The sequence below is a fragment of the Haliotis asinina genome, chromosome 2 (assembly GCF_037392515.1).
Source record: "Haliotis asinina isolate JCU_RB_2024 chromosome 2, JCU_Hal_asi_v2, whole genome shotgun sequence".
NCBI classification, from domain to species: domain Eukaryota; kingdom Metazoa; phylum Mollusca; class Gastropoda; order Lepetellida; family Haliotidae; genus Haliotis; species Haliotis asinina.
The window spans coordinates 48446659-48469203 of NC_090281.1; the positions used below are offsets into that span (position 1 = coordinate 48446659).

The 22545-nt window shown below is 41.5% G+C and overlaps 1 protein-coding gene across 1 annotated transcript; it reads right to left on the reverse strand.

Annotated features, from left to right (window-relative positions):
* Positions 1-9311: 9311 nt before the first annotated feature.
* On the reverse strand, positions 9312-22545 carry LOC137272600 (phytanoyl-CoA dioxygenase domain-containing protein 1 homolog). The gene is made up of 9 exons (XM_067804992.1): positions 22345-22545; positions 21370-21487; positions 18845-18945; positions 17708-17849; positions 16909-17003; positions 15785-15890; positions 14336-14420; positions 12971-13166; positions 9312-12056 (listed from the first exon to the last, which is right to left on the reverse strand). Exons 1-9 carry the CDS (start codon positions 22480-22482, stop codon positions 11943-11945), a joined length of 1095 nt encoding a protein of 364 aa, XP_067661093.1. The 5' UTR covers positions 22483-22545; the 3' UTR covers positions 9312-11942.

The window sequence follows — 22545 nt, forward strand, 5'->3', positions numbered from 1 at the left end:
TTCTATCACGTCCCCGCTTCTTACTGTTAGATGTTGGGGCCTTTGCATTAGGTACTTGAACGTCATGATATGGAGCGTTATCCATGACAATCAAACTTTTGGGGGGCAGTGCTGGTACCAATTGCTATTGTACCCATTCTAAGAAAACCATCCCGTTCATTTCGGTATGATAGTCTCGGTTACTTTAGATTTTGCCTTGAAGACTAGGGAGCAGCCAGGTAGGAATCACCGACTCTTGCAACCAGCATGGAGCACAATCAGTCGTTCTCCCTTGCCAAGTGGTAATTTTCTGGCACGGGATTCTGAAGAGGAGCTAGCGAACTATTGTGTCCCTCCTGTGGCATGGGAAACACATCATCAGGGTGATGCAATTCATGGAATCAAACGGACTGTATGTAATGTCATCAAAATGACACATGTTATACACATATTATATGCAGTCTTCGTGAAAAGATAATAACAATAAAAATGTGTTTGTAATTTGTCCCAATGATGCACGTGATAGGCACGACAGCTATGTTAAATGGAAGATTAATGAGACACGTGTCCGTGTAACATGTTACAGGGTAGCATTCATCATGCTACAGTAAGAGACGTTGTAACAGGTGTTAATTTAGAACAAGAAATTCTACATATTTTGTTTCTGTGCTATTAATAACTGGGTTCCCTCGAGTATTTTTTATCACGAATAATTGTGAGACGTCTCTTCATTCACATTACATATACCTCTATATTTTGTACTTACGCCTTAAATCATTCATCTCAGTAGTTTCGATTAGGGGCGTTGTTGTAGTTGTAGTAGTTGTACTTGTAGTTGTAGTTGATGTACTTGTAGTTGGCGTGGTCGTTGTAGTCGGAGCGAGGGTTGTAGTTGTAGAGGTGGTTGTAGTTGTGGTCGTAGCGGAAGTTGTAGTTGTTGTAGTGATGCTTGTAGTTGTTGGAGTGATGGTTGTACTCAGTCCGGGAGTTGTAGTAGCAGTGGTTGTTGTAGTCGGAGCAGAAGTTGTAGTTATAGCCGGAGTGGGGGTTGCAGCTGTGGTGGTTGTGGTCGGAGCGGGTGTTGCTGTAGTGGTTGTAATCGGAGCAGGAGTTGTAGTTGTAGTCGGAGCGGGTGTTGTAGTTGTGGTGGTTGAGGTCGGACCGGGTGTTGTTGTAGAGGTGGTTATAGTTGGGCCGGTGGTTGTCGTGGTGGTTGTGGTTGGAGCGGGAGTTGAGGTTGTACTGGTGGTTGTAGTCGGACCGGGAGTTGACGTAGTGCTTGTGGTTGTAGTCGGACCGGGAGTTGACGTTGTGCTGGTAGTTGTGGTCTGACCAGAAGTTGACGTTGTACTGGTGGTTGTAGTCGGACCGGGAGTTGACGTTGTACTGGTGGTTGTAGTCGGACCGGAAGTTGACGTTGTACTGGTGGTTGTGGTCTGACCAGAAGTTGACGTTGTACTGGTGGTTGTAGTCGGACCGGAAGTTGACGTTGTACTGGTAGTTGTAGTCGGACCCGAAGTTGACGTAGTACTTGTGGTTGTAGTTGGATCGGGAGTTGATGTTGTACTTGTGGTTGTAGTCGGACCGCCAGTTGACGTTGTACTTGTGGTTGTAGTCGGACCGGGAGTTGTAGTAACAGTGGTTGTTGTAGTCGGAGCAGGGGTTGTAGTTGTAGTCGGAGTGTGGGTTGTAGCTGTGGTTGTTGTAGTGGTTGTAATCGGGGCAGGGGCCGTAGTTGTATTCGGAGCTGGCGTTGTTTTTGTGGTGGTTGTGGCCGGAGCTGGTGTTGTTTTTGTGGTGGTTGTGGCCAGAGCTGGTGTTGTTTTTGTGGTGGTTGTGGCCGGAGCTGGTGTTGTTTTTGTGGTGGTTGTGGCCGGACCGGGTGTTGCAGTAGTTGTTGTTGGAGTGGGAGTTGTAGTGGCAGGGGCGATCGTAACTTGGGGCCTTTGGTTGAACCCACCAAAATTAGCACTATTCGTTAATGTTATGAGCGGTTGAGGTGTTAAAACTGGCAGAGAGAACAGACTTGGTACCGGAGCAGAAGCTGGAAGGCCACTTCCTGATCCTGCACAGAAGGACGACATGATCGATAATCAGTATCACATTACCCCATTGTACATATTTATCGGTACGATACAGTAATACGATACGACTATCGAACGTTACAACTGCACAAGGACGGTCAAATCAAAGTAGTCTGATATGATACAGTATATTCAGAGACAGTTTTGCATTACGTTTCTCTTTGTATTGCTTGGAAGGTCGAATGAAACCTAAATTTTCGTAATTAATCATATTTCTCATCCTGAATACCACTATTAATTATGTTTCGGACTTTTTTCGTTGTTTATCGCCGCACTCATGAGTATTAAATATGGCGTCAAGATCAAAAGACGCCACAATGTCCGTCATTCAAAAAACCCAATAAACAAAACATATACCCTCGAGGCAGTTAGACGGTGTATATTCCAGCAACATAGAACGTTGGTTTTTTGGGGGGTTGTTTAACACCACATTCAGCAATATTTCAGCTATATAGCGGCAGTCTTGAATTATCGAATCTGGACCAGACAATCCAGTGGTCAACATCATGAGCATCGATCTATGCACGTGGGATACGATGACCTGTTAATCAATTCAGCAAGCCTAATTTCCCGGCCCCGTTAGTCGTCTCTTACGGCAAGTAGATCTGCTGGAGATCAGTTACGACTGAACGCTTTCACCACTAGGCTAGCCCATCGCCCCCCAAAGATAAGTGTAGCGTCCTGTGGGGCCCCTGACACTAACCCGCTCACATATAATGCTCTGAATGAAATTGTACACTGTACGCTGAAGGACACATCCCGAAGTAGGACAACATGAAAACATTATGAAAACTTGACTTTTGATATTTAAAAAGCATGCAGTTCTGAAAGAAACGAAATTCATATATACAGAAAGATATACATACTGATACATTTGTAATCTTCTTTCAGATCCACTTTTCCATCCATATGGCAGGTAGCAATAAGGACGCCAATACCGTCAGCCGAATAGCCTTCTTGGCACTCGTACTGTATGACAACTGTACTGTTCTCCCCGAACACCAGGGGACGTTTAGCTGGCTTCCAGGTCTCGGGAATCTCTTTAGGGTCTCTGCAGTTTGGATCTGGTGATACAAGGCAAAGAGATTTTGAATATCAAGACAATAGATGTAACATGTGTCAACAATAGATATTGAAAAGGGCAAGTGTGATATCAGCTGTTTCTGATCGTGCCCTTTCCTTGTGAATTATACCCAAACGTTCCGCACTGCATTCACGCAGATAAAACGTAATCTGTTTTAAAAAGTAACTAAAGTTAAATTATATTGATTTCGTTTGGCTTATCCGGTTTCCTGAATTCATTAATGCATTGCAGAGTGATAAAATGGATACCATTAGAGAAAGGCATTAATTGTCCAATTTTGATTGTCCAGTCTTAATTGTCCGATTTTAATCGTCCAGTCTTAATTGTCCAATTTTAAATTGTCCAGTCTTAATTGTCCAATTTTAAATTGTCCAGTCTTAATTGTCCAATTTTAAATTGTCCAGCCTTAATTGTCTAATTTTAAATTGTCCAGCCTTAATTGTCCAATTTTAATCGTCCAGTCTTAATTGTCCAATTTTAAATTGTCCAGCCTTAATTGTCTAATTTTAAATTGTCCAGCCTTAATTGTCCAATTTTAATCGTCCAGTCTTAATTGTCCAATTTTAAATTGTCCAGTCTTAATTGTCCAATTTTAAATTGTCCTGTCTTAATTGTCCAATTTTAATTGTCCAGTCTTAATTGTCCAACAGAAAGAACTGAAATCCAATGACCAGTGGCTTCCAAAACCAATCTATTGAGAAACGTGACTGAAAGCAACCGATGCAGTGATAAGTGACAAATATCTTTATTCCCTGATACAACTTAATTGCAGCGAATATCTACTATATAGTCTCGTGAAGCTCAGCAGCAGCAGAGATAGTCATGAAGCGGTCCCGGATTGGACTAGTAGAAAAGTATTAGAATCCGCTTGTACCTGGGTGTAACATATGTTAGCTGCAACACAACATGTTACAGAGTAACTCTGTAAAAGAAGGAGCGCAACTGTGTTTTCCAGACTATGCATTATATAAATGATTAGCAGATCATAAGAAATGTTCACATTTGGCACAGGTCATTGTGACTGACCGAAGTTCTTCATCTTACATATGAAGCTCTTTTCTCACTCTTTTGCATGGCCGCCATGAAAGACGAGAGCTGCCTGGTACTGTCGCCTCGTGGAACCAGCCAGGTTAAGACTTGTGGTCTGACGAATGGTCGCCTTCTCCTCTTGCAGTGCTTGTGCCAACTCACAGTCAAACTGTAGCGCAAATGGGGTTGCGCAGTATAGAGAATATGACAAGTCTTCTTATATGCGAGCGAAGCGAGCAAAGGTTGGCAACGTACTTTCCTCGCTTTGGATCGAAGAATTGTTTTCATGTCAAAATAAATTATCGCCATTATCAAAGGTACACTTCCATTTCTTTACTTGGTTGTGCTGTCACATTTCTTACCCCATGTTTATTAATTACTCACGTGAAATATGTTTTACCCCTGTCAGCTTCCGGTTGAACGGGGCGGTGGGGTAGCCTAGTGGTTAAAGCGTTCGCTCGTCACGCCGGAGACCCGGGTTCGATTCCCCACATGGGTACAATGAGTGAAGCCCATTTTCTGGTGTCCCCCGCCGTGATATTGCTGGAATATTGCTAAAATGCGGCGTAAAACTAAAACTCACTCACTCACTCACTCCGGTTGAACGGAGTGACGGAGCAAGAACAAGCAGAAATTAGAAAGAAATACCACATTGCCTAATTTTATCAAGAACCTGTTGGAGTTTATTTGCCTTATCTGTCATCGCTATTGGTAGAATTTTCGTAACATTTATTCCACACAAAAGCACATCTGGCGCAATGGACGATTGAAGCAGGGGAGGTAACTGTAAGTATTCCATATAGAATAATACCCTCCTGTTCCTTCACTCCGTTGAACCGGAAGCTGGAAGGGGGAATGGGGGAGAAGAACGGTCTGATATACCACGAGTTCCGCTTAAAATGTTGAATAAAAAATATTTCACGTGAGTAATTGTTCAACATGGGGTTGGAAATGTGAAAGCGCAACCCAGTGAAGAAACTGCGTTGCCATCCTTTGCTCGCTTCGCTCGCATGTAAGAAGACTGGTCATTTTCCCTATGCTGCACAACCCATTTGCGCTACAGTTTGCCTGTGGCCAAGTGCTGCAGGTTCTGTGGCTGTTGCTGATGTAGTGGCAGACGTTGATCTCATGGAGTATGCCATAATTGTTCGGGTTTTACACATTGCACTCCCATGGGAATCGAACCGGGCCCCCGGCGTGACGAGTCATAGTTTTCACTATACTACTCCACCGCACCCATCTTGCAGTGACGCTTGATGTATTCAATATAATGTTAGCAATGAATCTCAAACGCCGTTATAGTTTCTGACTTTGGTTCGGAAGGGGCCATCAAATCATGACAAAAATGTAGCGATCAAAATACTTACGGTATACAACATAGGTGCAGTTGCTCCCAAAGTCACTTTTATCAAAAGCCTTTTGCGTGGGTGTCTCTTTGAAGAGATAGCAGTACTCTGGCGTACCTGCCTTAGACTTGCCAGTTCCTGGGTTAAATTTGCAAGGCGGCTTGCCAATCTCAAACACGCAGGGCGCAGCTGTTGTCACGGATGGACTTGTGTCCTTTAGACAGTGTAAAGCCATCACACAGTCTTCCGTTTCTATGCATTTCTTCCCACATCTGGACTGTGTCAGATCTTTCACATGAATGCCCTCTAAGATATTGAAATCTAACCCAAATGCAATCGGAGAAATTTCGGAGTCAATTTCTTTGAATATGACCAGCTGCTTTTTTAACCCTGAAGATAACGGATAGAAAGTACCCAGTGATGGTGAGGCTCCAGGCCCCGACAGTGACGGAGAGGCTGCAGTAGGACCCGGAACAGCCGGAGCAGGGCCCGGAACAGCTGCGGATGGGCCTGAAACAGCTGCAGTAAGACCCGGAACAGCTGCGATAGGACCCGGAACAGCTGCAGCTGCAGAAGGAGCTGGTGTTGGACTCGGCGCAGAAGGCTGAGGCAGGATTGGAGCTGGGATTGGGGCCAGCGATATGGATGCCGAGTTAGTGTTCAAATTTACAGGTACACCAATAGTCCCTATGGGCATTTTCGGTAGATTCAACGACATGGCGGTGGAGCACCACGCCGCAATGAAAACACAATCTATTACTTTCACTGTCATATCAACTGCTGTTCAAGGATCTTCCTTTTTGTTTGGTTGTCAGTATATGGCTTTAGGAGAGAAAAGACACGTTCCTACCCCTCTGGTTTGTGGTGGGCATAAGCGATGTATTTATACATTGATCCCACTTGGTATGATACGTTTACCAAGAATACGAATATCGGACATGAAGTATTATGTTTGGAACAACAAAAGATAACCTAAATCTCTAAATGTTAGATACGAGTACTTTTATCTACATCAGAACTGGACATTAAGATCATATTTTACGTCAAATGTCCAAATCCATAACACATGACAGCTAAGAAGCTGATTTTCGATAAATGGACATGTATGGCACACGTTAAAGATAAGGTTTGGAACAAGATACTCAGCGATTACCTCAGCGACAAGGGCTTCTGATCGATGTCCAGTTGAGATCTGGATGATTGCTCTGTCTAACATGTCAGCATAACTAGTTCTTGAAACAAACAATAATTGAAGCTCCCTGGTGTTTTGAAGGTATCCGGTATATTCTTCTGTTTTGGCCATCTATGATTGTCTAGTGATGTTTTATTTACCCTTCTTGTTTGGCGTCTGTACATGTAGAACACATGTACAATGCTACAGTTAACAACACAAATGACGACTAAATTGACGACTTAATTGTTTTGCTATATGTAGATGGTGAGTTGCACGATGTTAATGATGCGTTGGCGCTATGAGTATTGCACAAGTGCATGGAATTAGGCGCTTGACACTTAGTCAACCTAACACTACACCCCCCACCGCAAATTTCACCTTATCAGAGGAGTACAGAAAATATACATAAGGTTCTGACTCCCAATTGCCATTACTTCAGACTGAGTGAGTGAGTTTAGTTTCATGCCGCGCTCAGCAATATTCTAGCTGTATGGCGTCGATCTGTAAATAATCGAGTCTGGAACAGACAATCCAGTGATCAAGAACATGAGCATCGATCTGCGCAATTGGTAACCGATGAAATGTGTCAACCAAGTCAACGAACCTGACCACCCGATCCCGTTAGTAGCAAAGTCAAGCAAAGTCGCCTTTTATGGCAACCTATTCTACCCCGGGACCTTCACGGGTCTCATTACTTCAGAACCCGTTGTGGCTGAGTGGACGAGATGGCTGAATCTGACAGGATGCGTTCGAATCCTGGATGAACCTCAAATCAGAAAGTACCAGAATCTGTAGTTTACTGAGAAAGTGTAATTACAAATAAAATTATTGAGTATGTTGTGGGTATCCTTTCCCCCTGGCTACATCCACAACAAACACATGCAAGACCAAGTCAATTATTCAAACGTGTCCTCCACGTGGTCACAGGATCTTTAATGTTTAAGTGAATCACACAAATTAAATGAGCATTCCGAAGATTATTGAGATGTAGATCACAAGGACTGGAACAGCTGAAGTACTGCCCGACGCGGAAAACAAACTCACCATTGCCAAATACTCTTTGCATAATTAATGGAACAGATTAATGGAACAGATTAATGGAACAGATTAATGGAACAGATTAATGGAACAGATTAATGGAACAGAACGAACCTTGTCCAAGGCGGTTACACCGAAATATCGCATCCATTCCAAGAAAGAAGATGTCTATCCATAAACAGTCTTTCGACTCTGTAAGAGTCATCTTCTCTCGTTTTTAGTCCATATTTTGATTTAACAGCATATACAATGAATTTAAATGTGTCGTCTAAATACTTTGAAATCTATTCACGGTATTTTGGTAGATATTTGAATAAATACACATCAGTATTTATGCTGAGTTTCGGTTTCCATGTAGTGGATTAGATGAGCTGCCAGTCCGTGTTCTACAATAACTGAACTACTGAATTAGTGTTTGTTTGACAAACGGTATTGTACAAGGTTCATACAATTGTCATGGAATATTGTTTAGTGTTAAGGCATCAACTCCTTCTGCTGGTGTATTTGAAATTCAGGAAAATGCTGAGCCTTCTTTGCCAGACGAAATATGTAATACAGCACATGCACGACTCCCTAAAAATGATAATAATTAGAACAATAAGATCCCCCAAGAAAAAATATAACCAAGCATTGTATATTCTAAGTCCATATCCTACAACGATAGAGTGAGAATGTGTCATTCAAAGTGTACTTTCTCCCGTCTCTTAAACAGCAGGACATTTCTTATTCCAAACTAATTTTGTCCACGAGGCTAATTGGAGGCTTGTAGTGGCGCGTGGCGGTTCGTGGTTGTGTGTGGTTGTGTATGGTGGTGCGTGGTGGTGTGTGGTTGTGTATGGTGGCGGTGGTGGTGTGTGGTTGTGTATGGTGGTGCGTGGTGGTGCGTGGTGGTGCGTGGTTGTGTATGGTGGCGCATGGTGGTGTGTGGTGAAGTCCTGTGCATCTGTAATGTAAGGGAGATAGAAGATATATGGAGTCGAGCAACATCGACGTTCGCCTCTGTTCACCCAGCAGAGGAAGGCAAGGTCGCCTAGAGTATAATGTGTGAAGCCCGTTTCAGGTGTCCCCTGGTGTCGATATTGCTAAAAGAAACGTAAAACTTTAGTCACACTTTATGTTATCACAACTTGATCATTTTCAGTTCTTAACCTAAATTTCTAACAGTCTAACAAGTGATATATATAAATATGACGGAGCGGTCTTTCTGTGATGTCGAGCTGCCCATTACCCACAATGCATCCTTTATAGATTAATATCGTGTGGTCTGTTCAAAATGTATTGTCACACAGACTTTGTTAATGTTAATGAGTGAGTGAGTGAGTGAGTGAGTGAATCAGATGCAAGAATTTGCGTAAATGCTGTTGTAGCATTTACAGCTATTTAGCAGAATCGAGAAGATCACAGTATTGCAATTATTACCTCAAGTCGTGATGCGGTCAGACTTTCATTCTCCACTAAACGTGTATTTACAGATCATGGTGTCGCTTTGGGATAATTATTAAATACTGTTTTGATGGTGAACAATCTACACTCCAAAGTGTACCTTATTATATGACAGTATCACAACATGTTTAACAGAACTTACCAAACTTTATTTACTTTCAGGCTCCTGAATGTGCCAGTTTTGCATATATATGCATGTCGCTAACAAATAGAGCAGTTACAATCACATAGTTATCATAATAAATAGTGAACAAATTTAAAAAAATATTAGGTCATATTGTTGTCTTGATAACATAAGTAATGCTGTATATTTAATACGATTCTAATACTTCAGTATGTAGGTGTTTTTCAGACCAGACTTATAAGACGTAGGTGTCGCCAAACTAATTGACAGATACGTTCCCTGAAGCATTATGAAACCAACACCGAAGACATGTGACATTAATAATAATGTCATCTTAAATGCAAATGAACATGTGGCAATATTCAACAAGCAGTGAAAAGACGTATGGCTTCACAGTGTTGTAATGTTTGAGAGTACTCTCAACTGTAACAAGTACACGAATATAACAACAGATACGTTAAGTATGTTGCCTCCAAAGTTATAATAACTCGTCTTACACATATGAAAGGACGCATGAGAAGGAACGTCTCCAATCTGAAAGGCGTGTATTATCTCTGCACTTTTGAATCATCACCAGTGTAAACTCTCCCAGTTTACATGTGATGTAGTATCTGTCCATACACAAAGGGGTTTCTGAATGTTGCAACCATAAACTCCACTACAAGCACAGTCCAGACACTTCAAAGAAATGTTCCCCTGACTTTACTCGCCAGCTTACCCAAACAAAGGATATTTTATTTTTCAGCTCCCACACGTTTAGTGGAGAATGAACCAAAAAGTAAGCTTTTTTGAGTCATAGGTGGTCATTGTGATTTGATACCTATTACTGACTAAATAGAAACTAATCAAATTGAAGTAAGGTAATTGGTGAGAAAGAAATATCAACCGTTAGGGATGACTACCGCCTCTCATAACAGGCGGCACGTTTGACCTGAAACGTTACTCAGCAACAGAATTCACCTTCCAACAACTGATTTTGAAAAGGCATGTTAACACGAGACCTTTCAATATCATTGGTACGCTTTCCTATGACACACTTGCACTTAAGTTAAGTACTTTTGTTAAAGTGTTAATTTCATGTTCATGTTAAAACCTAGCAAAACATGAACCCGGTTATTTGAGATATGGCTTATCATATAATTCCAGAACATATCGCATTTGAAAATCAATATTTTCTGATAAACAACTCACGATTGTCGTGACTAAATTGAACCGTTTTCTCAGAGCCGGTCACGAGTGTTTGTCACTCCCTGGGAGATCAGTATGTATGTGCATAAGGTGAAATAAATGTGAAAACTGTTTCATATATCTATGTATGTTGGAGCTGTCTCCATATAAATTCTTTTAAGCTTGTTGAACGATCTACTTCATGAAACTTCTGTCGTTGCCTTTTCATGAAATAAATATTCTCAAACCAATTAACTGTGAAAAATATATCTGTCCAACTTTTCGTATGGTTATGCAATTGTTAATGTCCCATGTCGACTCTTTTATTATATACTCGCATAAGAAATAGTCAGAGGGAGTGAGTTAAGTTTAACGCCGTTTTAGCGATATTTCACGCGGGGAACACCAAAATGTGCTTCACACATTGTTCCCATTCGAGGAACTGAACCTGGATCTTCAGCATGACTTGTGAACACTTGTACCACCTGGCTAACCTCACCACCCTCACTATCTTTGTAACGGATAGTCTATAACGAACTGTCGGATATGACGAAGTTGGTGGGGTTTATGCCCAACCACTTACAGTATGCATTAGCTGAAATGCGTATAGCTAGGTACGTGTATAACCTAGAGTATACTGGTTCCTTTTCGCTATAGCCGCACTTTAATGTATCTGCGTATTATTCCCACCACACAGTGGATTGGCCTGGTATCTTTCGTATTCTTTTTCACAAAGACAGACACACATGGCAACATCCCTTTATTCAGGATTGAGGTACTCCGAGCAAAATACCTGGATAAGCACAAACGATGATGACCACTGCTTAACACCGAAATGTACGTCCTAAAATTTATCAGCCAGGAAGTAAATTGGTTTCACCGGACAATAATTGGTAACAAGAGCTTTATGAAAGTTAAACTGACAGAAATCACTTTGCTGATTTTCAAAATACAACTCCTGACACTACTGACCAAAAATTAGATAGATAATTAGTTTCCAAAGAGGGACCAGACGATAAAACGGAGAGGATTAAGGCTGAGATTGAGTCGACGGAGAGGGTTAAGACAGAGGAACAAGACGCAGAGGGTTAAGACTCAGACAAGACGGAGAGGGTTAAGACGTGACGGAGAGGGGTAAGACAGATAAACAAGACTGGGAGGGGTAAGACTGAGATAGACAAAACGGAGACGGTCAAGGCAGAGAGGGACAAGACGGAGAAAGTTAAGACTAAGACGATTAAGACTGAGAAGGATGAGACAGAGGACAAGACTGAGAGGGATAGGACTGGAAGGGATAAGGCGGGGAACACGACTGAGAGGGTTAACCCTGAGAGGGATAGGACAGAGAGATTTACACATAGGGGATAACACTGACAGGACAAGAGAGAGGGTTAAGACAGGGGACCCGACTGACAGGGATATCACTGAGAGTGTTAAGCTCCAGCTATGAAGAGTGTCCCAGGGTTAGACACGACTATGCTTTGCTCATTGACGTGAATGCCCGTGTATGTGCGTTTTCATTCACGATTTGCCATTGTCCAATCCAGGGGCCGGTGACCCTTGTATCGAACTCATCTGTCTTTTTTACCTGAAAAATAAAGTGTGCTCTTTGAACCGAGGTCTTATAAAATTAGAGCAAAGGATAGTAACAACAAATCCATTTTGTAAGAGATGGCTGTTCACCTTGTAGTCTGTGTATCACTCGACACGATATGACACTGTTAATATATTGCAGCATATCTCCATTTTGACATTCAACAAGTAATATTGTTATGGAACATCTATGTCGTAACGCATTGATACAGCACCGATACAGTATTGTAGCGGCTCATCAATCTGTTTGGCGTGACAGGTTTGTACTGTCAGTGGCTTAGTTTTGTATCTGCACGCTGAAATAAAATCAGTAAGGACAAAGACGGTGAGGTAGCCTTGTGGTTAAGGCGTTCGGTCGTCACGTCGAAAACCCGGAATCGATTCCCAGACGTCGCCATCTGGGAAGACGCTCTATCCTCCATGGAGGATGTCAAAGATTATGGCAGTTGGAAGGTGCTATGGCAAAGTCCGGTCAGTGCATTGGCAGGTAAAGTAAATCTACAGAATCACCATGACACAAGGACTTGACAAAATGTAGCGCGTCAGTTTGCGTTAGAGCTTTGTAGTTTCAAAGCTGACATAACAGAAGACAGGATCTGTTCCAAAAGAGACCCTCGGACTGATATATTAAGGAAATCAAGAATGGACGGAAAGCAGAAAGAGATACCATAAAATTCGAGGAAATATTAAAAGGATTAAAATAATGATAACGTAATTCAGCATTGTCAAACCCATATGCCTTACAAGAATGCATATTTGATATCCCAACAGCATTTCACCCTGAAGTCACCCGAGTTAGAATCCGAGTTAGAATTTATCAGCAACCTTTGCTTGTCGTAAGAGGCGACTAAACGTCATATATGTGTAATGTTGTTTAGTGCGGTGTTAAACAATAAAAAATAAACAAACCTCTTTGAAGTACTTTTTCTGCCAGACTTCTTTCCGGTCAACAGAGAGAAATCTGTCCCAGTCAGGCTTCACGTTGGGGTTGGTCGATGACCGAAACACGATGCCATCTTGGATGTTGTAGAATCCCATATTATGGAATGGAGACTGCCACCGAAGATCGATGCTCCATCTGATGTCGTTTGACACGTTCATGCCGCTGAAACAGAAGTACCATATACCCATTTACTTATCTGAACCTTCAGAAAGAGTGACTGTTCAGAGGATTTAACTCCAGACGGTACGTTTGTTTATTTGTTTGCTTGTTGATGAACTCCCTTAACTAGTATGTCGCCTATGGTGACATGCGTGAATACCTTCACGGCTACAGAAGATCCCCTACGTTCTTGAATGCAGTTTTGGGGTCTCTTTAATGAAAACTGTATTGGACATCTATATTTTAGTGGTGAGCTCTGTGTGACGTGTGTGACGATATTTTCTGTAACAAGTCTGTGTAACGAGGGTCTATGTGACGAGAGTTTGTGTGACGAGGGTGTGTGTGACGAGGGTGTGTGTGACAATACTCTGAGTGATGAAGCTTTCTGTGACAATGGCCTGCGTGACAAGACTGTGTGACGAGGGTATGTGTGACAAGGGTCTGTGTCACGAGGGTAAATTTCAACCTTCAGACTACACTGCCGCCCTACTTGCCGTATAAACAAACGGCCTCAGATGACGAGAAAAATGTTTACACGTTCTTCAAACAAATATATAATGAACCACAAAACAAACGTCGCCTTTCAAAACCAAATGCAAAGTTTTGTTCTTACAAGGTCGAGGTTGTATTATGATTGTACCGTTCTGTTAACATATTGGGGTTTATTTTCAGCCCAAATTGAGTGTTATTACCAACATCATCAGTGCCGATACAGTGCGTTGACGTTTGCGCGGAAGGAACCTCTGCTGTCACAGAACATTTCGCGGTCCTGTCCTCACCTATCATTACCAGAACAACAACTTTGGGATGAGATTCAAAGAAAACTGAATGACCTCCAACCAAGGCCGACAACTGTGACTGGACAGATCGGGCATTTCGCAGAGTATGGACTCAAGTACTCCATACACAGGCGATACAACACTCTCATCAATGCCCACGGAGGCCACACACGATACTGAATTTGGGGTATCTTAATGGTACCATTGTAGGTGATTTTGTTAATGTGGATTCTAAATGTGATATTTGAAAATGTGTCAACCGTAACTGTCAAGTTTGAACTCAGCTCTCCGTTCCTTAATTAGTGTGAATTTGTTTACAAAAATGTGTGTTTTAAGAAACCGCTATTGGTGAGGCATTTGTTTTGCGCTTCAGTATATATATTTTACTTTCACCTTCTGTGTGGTGTAAGGTTGTGAAAGAGAATAAATCCACCGTACGGCACTGGCTCCACAAAAACATCTTTCTTGATATCAACACCTGGAGAGAAAATAGCAAACAAAACATAGTCGCTTCGAAAATATATATGTTGTGCTGATCGCCATGTACATCGTCGGTTTTCAAGGATAGCACCATTCTCTTCAAAAGACGGTATTATTTTAATGCAAGGATGGTAATTATAATTCTATTCCAAGGATGATATATTTCTATTCCAGGATTGGTATCATTCGATTCCAAAATTGATACAATTCTATTAAGAGGATGGTACAATTCTATTTCAAAGATGGTAGAGAACTATTCATAGGATGGCATAAGTCTGTTTCAAGCATGGTATAATTCTATTATAAGGTTGGTATAAGTCTATTTCAAGGTTGGTATAATTCTATTATAAGGTTGGTATAAGTCTATTTCAAGGTTGGTATAATTCTATTATAAGGTTGGTATAAGTCTATTTCAAGGTTGGTATAATTCTATTATAAGGTTGGTATAAGTCTATTTCAAGGTTGGTATAATTCTATTATAAGGTTGGTATAAGTCTATTTCATGGATGGTATAATTCTATTATAAGGTTCGTATAATACTATACTACCGAGAACTGTCACTTGGCCCTCAAGAACGTATTAATGAGCATATTTCGCAGAGAATAACTTCACAATTGCTGCTCCTGTATTAGACAATATTCACTCGCATAAAATTGAAGCGTTGTGACGTCGTAAAGCAATGGTTGATGTCATTTGTTTACATAGCGGAATTAACAGAGACAAAGACAAATTTCAATATTTTTCACGTTAAGACATGAATATTTAGATGCGGTGATCGAAAATGCCTGTAACGGTGTACATGGAGTATCTTTTACGATGGTTATTCAAACGATGCGTTCCTTTCTCCGTTACCAATGGCTTACGTCCAGGAGCACAGCGTGACTGATTAGGTAATGTCAATCCGTTAAGTAACCGTAGGAATATCAGAACCTTGTACCTCGAATGAAAGGGCTCAACTTTTCAGATATTTCCACAATGCTTAAATTTTCTTAATGACGTAATAGTGGTTTTCATAATTGATATAAATTGTGCATGACTACATAATATTTAGTTCTTTTAGCTGTGATCGAAGACGCAAGTTTTTACCGTTCACGAACCCCACTTTCTTAAACCGATAATGGCGGACACAGGAAACCCGGAAGTAGAGAGAATGTGTTTACGTCAGGGAATTATGGGATGATTCACGAGTACACGATGATAGATAAACACGACACGTTCATGAGATTACCTAAATTAGATAAACGATTAAATGTGGTTTATACTGATATTAAAGCGTCGGTGATTTATACAATCGATTTAAATGATTCTAGTAACTGATGATACATCGTATTTTTGCTTTAAAGGAAAGTACAATCTAACTACCCAATTCTTTGACCATGGTCTCTTCCTCGAGCGTAATATACCACGTGTTGGTATGGCAACAGGTATGACGAGCCACCCGTCCATCCACGTGACCAAATTTCACCATCTGGAAGATATCATTAAACTTCACATATGACGGTGTTCTACTATTCGTATTGTGATTCGTAAGAGGCCTTAATCATGCTTCGTTCATTCGACAAAAGATGACGTTCTTCTATGTACATGTAATTTTAACTGAAAAGTAACTTTTACAGAAAAAAATATTAGGGACTTGACACGTGGTAGTATTGCGGAAGCGGTGAGATGGGAAGCCAAGAAACCATCTATACATGTAATTTGTTCAGATGGGGATGGGAAAAAAAATCCCAAACAATTTGTCGTTAGGTTAATCAGGCATGAAACAACCTGAAATATTTATATGAACATCGCCAGATATCTATTAATGTTTGAAATATATAAATCGCCAATACACGCATTTTACAGGACTAGGAAACTAATGTTTATATGTGTACGGCACATGGTAACCGTCTGACAGGTTGTATTTTCCCGTATTCTAGAATTAACAAAAACACAGGAGGACGTTATACAATCACAATCCTGGTGTAACCCCTAGACTCTTATCTCGAATAAGTAAAGAATCATTGCTTATGACCGTTTAGGCATTCCTGTGATTGATATTAAGAGTATGGAATCACAACGTTGATGTCGCCATGTTATCAAGTACGTCACCAAGCTCATCCATCCCACCCTTTCATTCGCTTCCTACCAGCCTGCAGGGAGTGTGAATGAGTGAGTTGGATTTTGCGCCCCTTGTAGCAATGTTCCAGCATTTTCACGACGGGGGACACCAGAAATGGGTTTCACCCATTTCCCCATGTGGGGAATCGAACCCGGATCTTCGGCGCGACAAGCAAACTCTTTAACCACAAAGCTACCACTCTGCCCGAGCCAGCAAGGAACCACTTCTAACCTAGAAGCCTCACGGATCACTAGTTAGTCTGCTAATGTCAGTGGCCAGATTCATGAAGCATCACAGTACAGGCGAACACAAAAGGCACGTGCAGGTTTTCTATTACGATAGTACTTTGGTTGGTTCAGTGTGAACTACATTGTCTATTTTATACCTGCATGCAGCCATTTTCAGGTGTTGCATCCAGAAATGGTATCCACGCCGTTGGAATGAGGTGGTCGTAGGACTCGTTGCTGAAGTAACCACTATCTGGAAACATTTCAGTAGGTTTTACGACTGAATAATACACATAAGGGCCTTTGTGGGGCTATTTAAGCAAACTGGATTCGATAATAGCAAGGAAAAACATCAGATGTGTATTGAAGCATTTTACATTCTTTCTGACAATGTCTACTGTAGAACAACTTCACAGAGTGAAACAATTCATTTGCTAACTGAGAAACGTTGGAAATGTAGTAAATCAATTGTACTTTAAACCCACACAACTTTTAACCAATACAATGTTATTTAACCCAGGCAATGTCTTTTAAGTCCATTAAAGGTCTTTCTAAATCACAAATCGTCTTTCAACCCACCGAATGACTTTAACCCTTTACAATGTCCTTTAAATCCAAACAAGGTCCTTTAAAAATACACAAGATCATTTCAATGGTAATTTACACCCACGGAATGACTTTAAACCTATATAAGGTCTTTTAAACCCAGGCAAGGTCCTTTAAATCCAAAAAAGGTCCATGACGGTGGGATAGCCTAGTGGTTAAAGCGTTCGCTCGTCACGCCGACGACCCAGGTTCGATTCCCCAGAAGGGTACAGTGTGTGAGGCCCATTTTCTGGTGTCCCCCGCCGTGATATCGGTGGAATATTTCTAAAAGAGGCGTAAAACCAAACTCACTCACTCACTCACTCAAGAAAGGTCCTTTTATCCCCTATTTGATAAAATGTCCAAACTCACCTTGGTGCCACGGGATCGCTCCAATCTTGCTCTCTGGGGTTTTGGTTCTGAGGTTCCACGTGGGATGTCCAGCAATGTCAGGGCCAATCAGTTGTTCAATCAGGTTCAACATGCGCTCGTTGCTCCAAACGTCCATGAATGCCTTTGAAAATTCATAGACAGAAATATGTTCCGACAAAACGTTACTAATCTTAATCTGGTAAGAGTGATTCCATGCACGTCCAACCATGTCTCCCAGTGACTAAAGTCCTGTGCCAAAGGTCTTTAAATAACAACGTCCGACTCAGATACTTGGAGATTATAAGTAGTATTCTCAGATACGCATTGTGTTGCTTTAAACAGGAAGTGTTAATGATCCTAGAATACAGTGTCAGTCGGACATAGTATCCCTTTACATTGAATGAGTGAGTGAGTTAGGTTTACATTGCGTTAAGCAATATTCTAGCAATATCGTGGAGGGGGCATCAGAAATGGACATAACATATGTGGGGAATCGAATCCGGGTCTTCGTTGTGACGAGCGAACACTTTATCCACTTTAATCTTCACAATATATTTCAGATAAGAAGTCAGGTGGACAAGGATTTTTTAAAAATCTTAGGATGCAGTATCAGAGGGGTGCTGAGTTCGACAGCTACGACATTGGTTTCATGCCTTAGCATTGAAGATTGATCTCTGAATAAAATCTTTTCCCGTCTGTTTAAAATATTATTGGGCTGCAGGTATACATGTTACAGACAAAAAAAGTATCATGGCAAATAGTGCTGCGTATTTGAATTTAGTTTTCAAAACTTCCTTGGAACACCATGGTTGTCTCCCTTTTCACGCTACTTTCAGACAGGGAACATGTACCGTTTGTTGTCATTATCTGTGAATGAGTAACGTGCCGTAAGAGTTTATGAAATATTCACATCGTGATTACTAATTTAGGTGATTGTTTCTATACGTTGCCTCAAATTAACAAATTGCCATTCTACCAAAATGTTGTAGTGTAGTTTATACAATCTGAACAGTTTGCCTGTATCATTTTGCTGAAGAATAAATAATGAAAAAAGTTTCAGTGTGATAATCCGAAAGTTTTGCTTGAGAACTACCCCGTTCGGGATAGTAGGACTTCACTGTTGGTGGTTCAAAATACCTTTGGTAGTTTCTGGTGCTTAAAGAGCAGGATGTTGGAGCCGGGGAATTCCTTCTCCAACATTGTGAGTCTCTGAAATACGCCATAGTCTTCATACAGATCTGGAACAGAAACAGACAAAATAGTAGTGAGTGAGTGAAGATAGGTTTACGCCGCACCGAGCAATATTCCAGCTATGTGGTGACGGTCTGTAAACAATCGAGCCTAGACCAGACAATCCAGTGATCAACATCATGAGCACTGACTGGGAACCGATGACATGTGTGAACCAAGTCAGCGGTCCAGACCACCCGATCAAATTGGACGCCTCTTACGACAAGCATTGGTTGCTGAAGATAAAGTCTGACCCGGATCTTGACGGGTCTACAAAATAGTAGCCCTGCACGGGTCTATTTGAGTTGTGGCTTGTTGGAACATTTTTCACATTGGCATTATTAAGCTAGTAGATGCACAAAATGAATGGCATCATTAAAAGTCGTAAATTTATACATACAAAACTAGTGAATATTAACTAATGTGGTCTATGTTTATGGAAATATGTTTATCGTATGCGTTTTCAATACTATATTTACAATCAATAAAACCACAGTTCAAGTAAAATACAGCTCACAAACAATACAGACACGCCAATAGATTAGCACGATCTGCATGTGTAAGACGAACACAAGGAATTTTAAAGCGAAGGTGAACAAAAACATGAATATATCTGCGTACTACTATGAGCACAGAAAACACAAAGAGCACAACCCGGAAATTATTACAGTCAGTTTGACAATCAAACAAGTTTCTACGGAAGCGTATTAGGGCCACGGTGAATTTTTTAGTCTCACTAACCTCTATGTAGGAGATCCTACGTAAGTCCTACGTAGGAGACAGTATGTCCTACGTGGGAGATAGCGGCATCAACAAAATTTTTCACCGTGGTCCCTCAAAGTCGATTTTGATCGATTTTGATTTACGACTGCCGAAAATAGCCACTCTTTGGACAGGACGTACTTTAACATCGCATATTTGCCGTGTGAAGGCTCAAGACTTGTTCATGTGTTCTATCCAAGGATACATTTCCAAAAGAATGCTTTCAGGCATTACACATTTTGTACTTGCAAATACAAATGTCATGAGTTCTAAGGGCCCGCAGTGAGATCTGAAGATGTTTTGTGCCGCACGCAGCCAAATATCACCTACATGGCAGCAATCTCTAGACATTCGAGTCTGGATTAGATAGACTAGTGACCACCAGATCCCATCAGCCTCCCCTTACGACAGGCATGGATTGTTAAAGACCATATCTAATCTGATCTTCACGGGCTGAGTTAACGGGACACACAGTCTCGGGGATATACATGGAAATACATAAAATATACGACGGCAGCCATGTTCGCATTCTTTCATACATTCTTTCGTAAATATATGATACAGCCTTCGTGGTGTAGTGATTAGAGTCTCCGCCCGGAGATCCGAATGTCGCAGGTTCGATCCCCGGTCACGTACCAAAACACGTTAAAATATGGTACTTGTTGGTCCTTGGCTGACACTCGGCATTGCCGGGACTGGTAAAGAACTAGTCAGTTCGGAGGCGGTAGAATGTGCCTGAGGGATAATGGGTATTTATACCTAACTGCGGCATGGTATCTCAGTACGCTATCACTGACAAGACGGTTTAAATCCGGGCTAGTACAAACAGCCACCCATACACACACATATGGGCGAAATAGTGTCAAGTACGACGTTAAACCCTATTTCACTTCCCCTCAAGTGTATGCCAGCCTTATACTGGTGTGTCTATTTCAAACGATGTTCTGATAAAAACCGGTTTCTGGCTTATCTTACTGCCCAAATTATGAAGTGGGTACAACAACATCATGTGTCAGCCATTGCCAGACGCTGACGTAAGGTATCATTAATGTCAAGGTCAATGTAACAGCTGGGAATATTTCTAAAAACGGCAATATATCAACTGAGATAAGAGGAACGGGATAGCTCTGTAGACTCTCAGCTGTTTCACTGATTTCCAGTTGTCCATGTACATTGTGTTACTGCTCTTTTGTCCTTTGCGTCAACAGGAATGGGTTTCCGAGGATAAGCAGAACTCTCTCATATTTAAATTGCAATCAAAGGTTGATTGTGTGGCCAGACAATCCAGTGATGGACATCATGATCATGGTTCTTCGCAGTGGGGGATACGATGTGTCAACCATGTCAGCGAGCCTGTCCACCCGATTCAGTTAGTCGCCCCAGACAAACATGGGTGGCTGAAGATTTTAACCCGGAACTTCACGGGCAGTAATTATAGGTAATGGTTAAGTGTCCTCTCATCACGCTGAAGACCCGGTGTCAATCCCCCATACGGTTATTACGTGTGAAGCCAATTTCTTGCATCCGTCGTGATATTGCTGGGATATCGCTAGGAGCGACGTAAAACAATACTCATTCACTCTCCCGAAAGTTTAGCAGTCGTTAAAATCTGTCAAAGAGCGTTGCCTGTGGCTGTGTAGAATACGCAACTGTGCAAAGTGTTTACTAACTTTGTATTTTTCCGGACTTGTACAGTTTCTGGGCAAGATTGTCAACCATTCTCTCCACGGCATCTCGACACGGCTGCAGCTCCTGCGGCGTGAAGAAGTCCCTCACGACGATGTAGCCCTGTCGCGAAGTAATACACATTCGAACATCCTCTTTCATATCATGTTGGATTCTTTTAGTTCAAAAAAGAATTTATAAAATGGTCAGGTTTGTATATAATCTGTATAATATACCAAATAGCAAAACACTGACAAAAAGATGTTTAATCACATTCTTATTAAGGCACGCTTTGACAATATGTTACAATGATATCAGGAATTTTTATATTCCATCTTTATGATGAATGGTTTGTTGGCTGATTTACGCCGTACTCAGAAATTTCCCAGCTTTATGACTGCGATCTGTAAATATTGAGTCTGGACCAGACGATCTAGTCATCAACAGCATGAGCATTGATTTACACACTTGGCCTCTCTTAACATGTGTCAGTCTAGCCAAGTTTGAAATACCGAACTATGGTACGACTGTATACGCTGTCCACGTGTCATATCAAATGTTCCCGAATAGGCCCAAATCTTTCATATGTCAAATGTGTCCACGTGTCATACCAAATGTTCCCGAATAGACCCACCTCTTTCATATGCCAAGTGTGTCCACGTGTCATACCAAATGTTCCCGAATAGACCCACCTCTTTGACATGTCAAATGTGTCCACGTGTCATACCACATGTTTCCAAATAGACCCACCTCTTTGATATGCCAAATGTGGTATGACAACATACACTGTCTTCGTGTAATGCCAAAAGGTTCCCGATTAGGCCTACTTCTTTGAAATGCCGAAAATGGTATGTCTGTGTAAGATGTCATCTTGTCATACCAAAACGTTCCCGAGTAGATCTGGCTTTCAAATACCGAAATGTGGTATGACATCATAAGCTGCCTTCGTATCATATCAAAATTTCCTCGACTAGACTTACCTCTTTGAAAAACTTAACAATTTCCTCATAGGGCAGTTGTCCCGGTTTCCGCTCCTTGACAGGAGGTGGCGGGGTGTTGAAAGGCTCGGGGTAACATTTGTCTGGGAGACCACGGGGACGAACTGAGTCAGCTGCCATATTTACAAAAGCCTGTCTGCGAGAAAATAAGTGAACTGTTTCGTGGAGAACAGATTGAGATAA

What these genes read in the sequence shown, in the direction of transcription:
- LOC137272600 (XM_067804992.1), bottom strand. Translation starts at nt 22,482, where the DNA reads ATGGCAGCTGACTCAGTTCGTCCCCGTGGTCTCCCAGACAAATGTTAC. An exon ending in AGCACCAGAAACTACCAAAG is followed by an intron (nt 17,850 to 18,844) that starts GTATTTTGAACC and finishes GAATTTTCAAAG; the next exon opens with GCATTCATGGACGTTTGGAG. An exon ending in GACCATGGTCAAAGAATTGG is followed by an intron (nt 14,421 to 15,784) that starts GTAGTTAGATTG and finishes TTTTCTCTCCAG; the next exon opens with GTGTTGATATCAAGAAAGAT.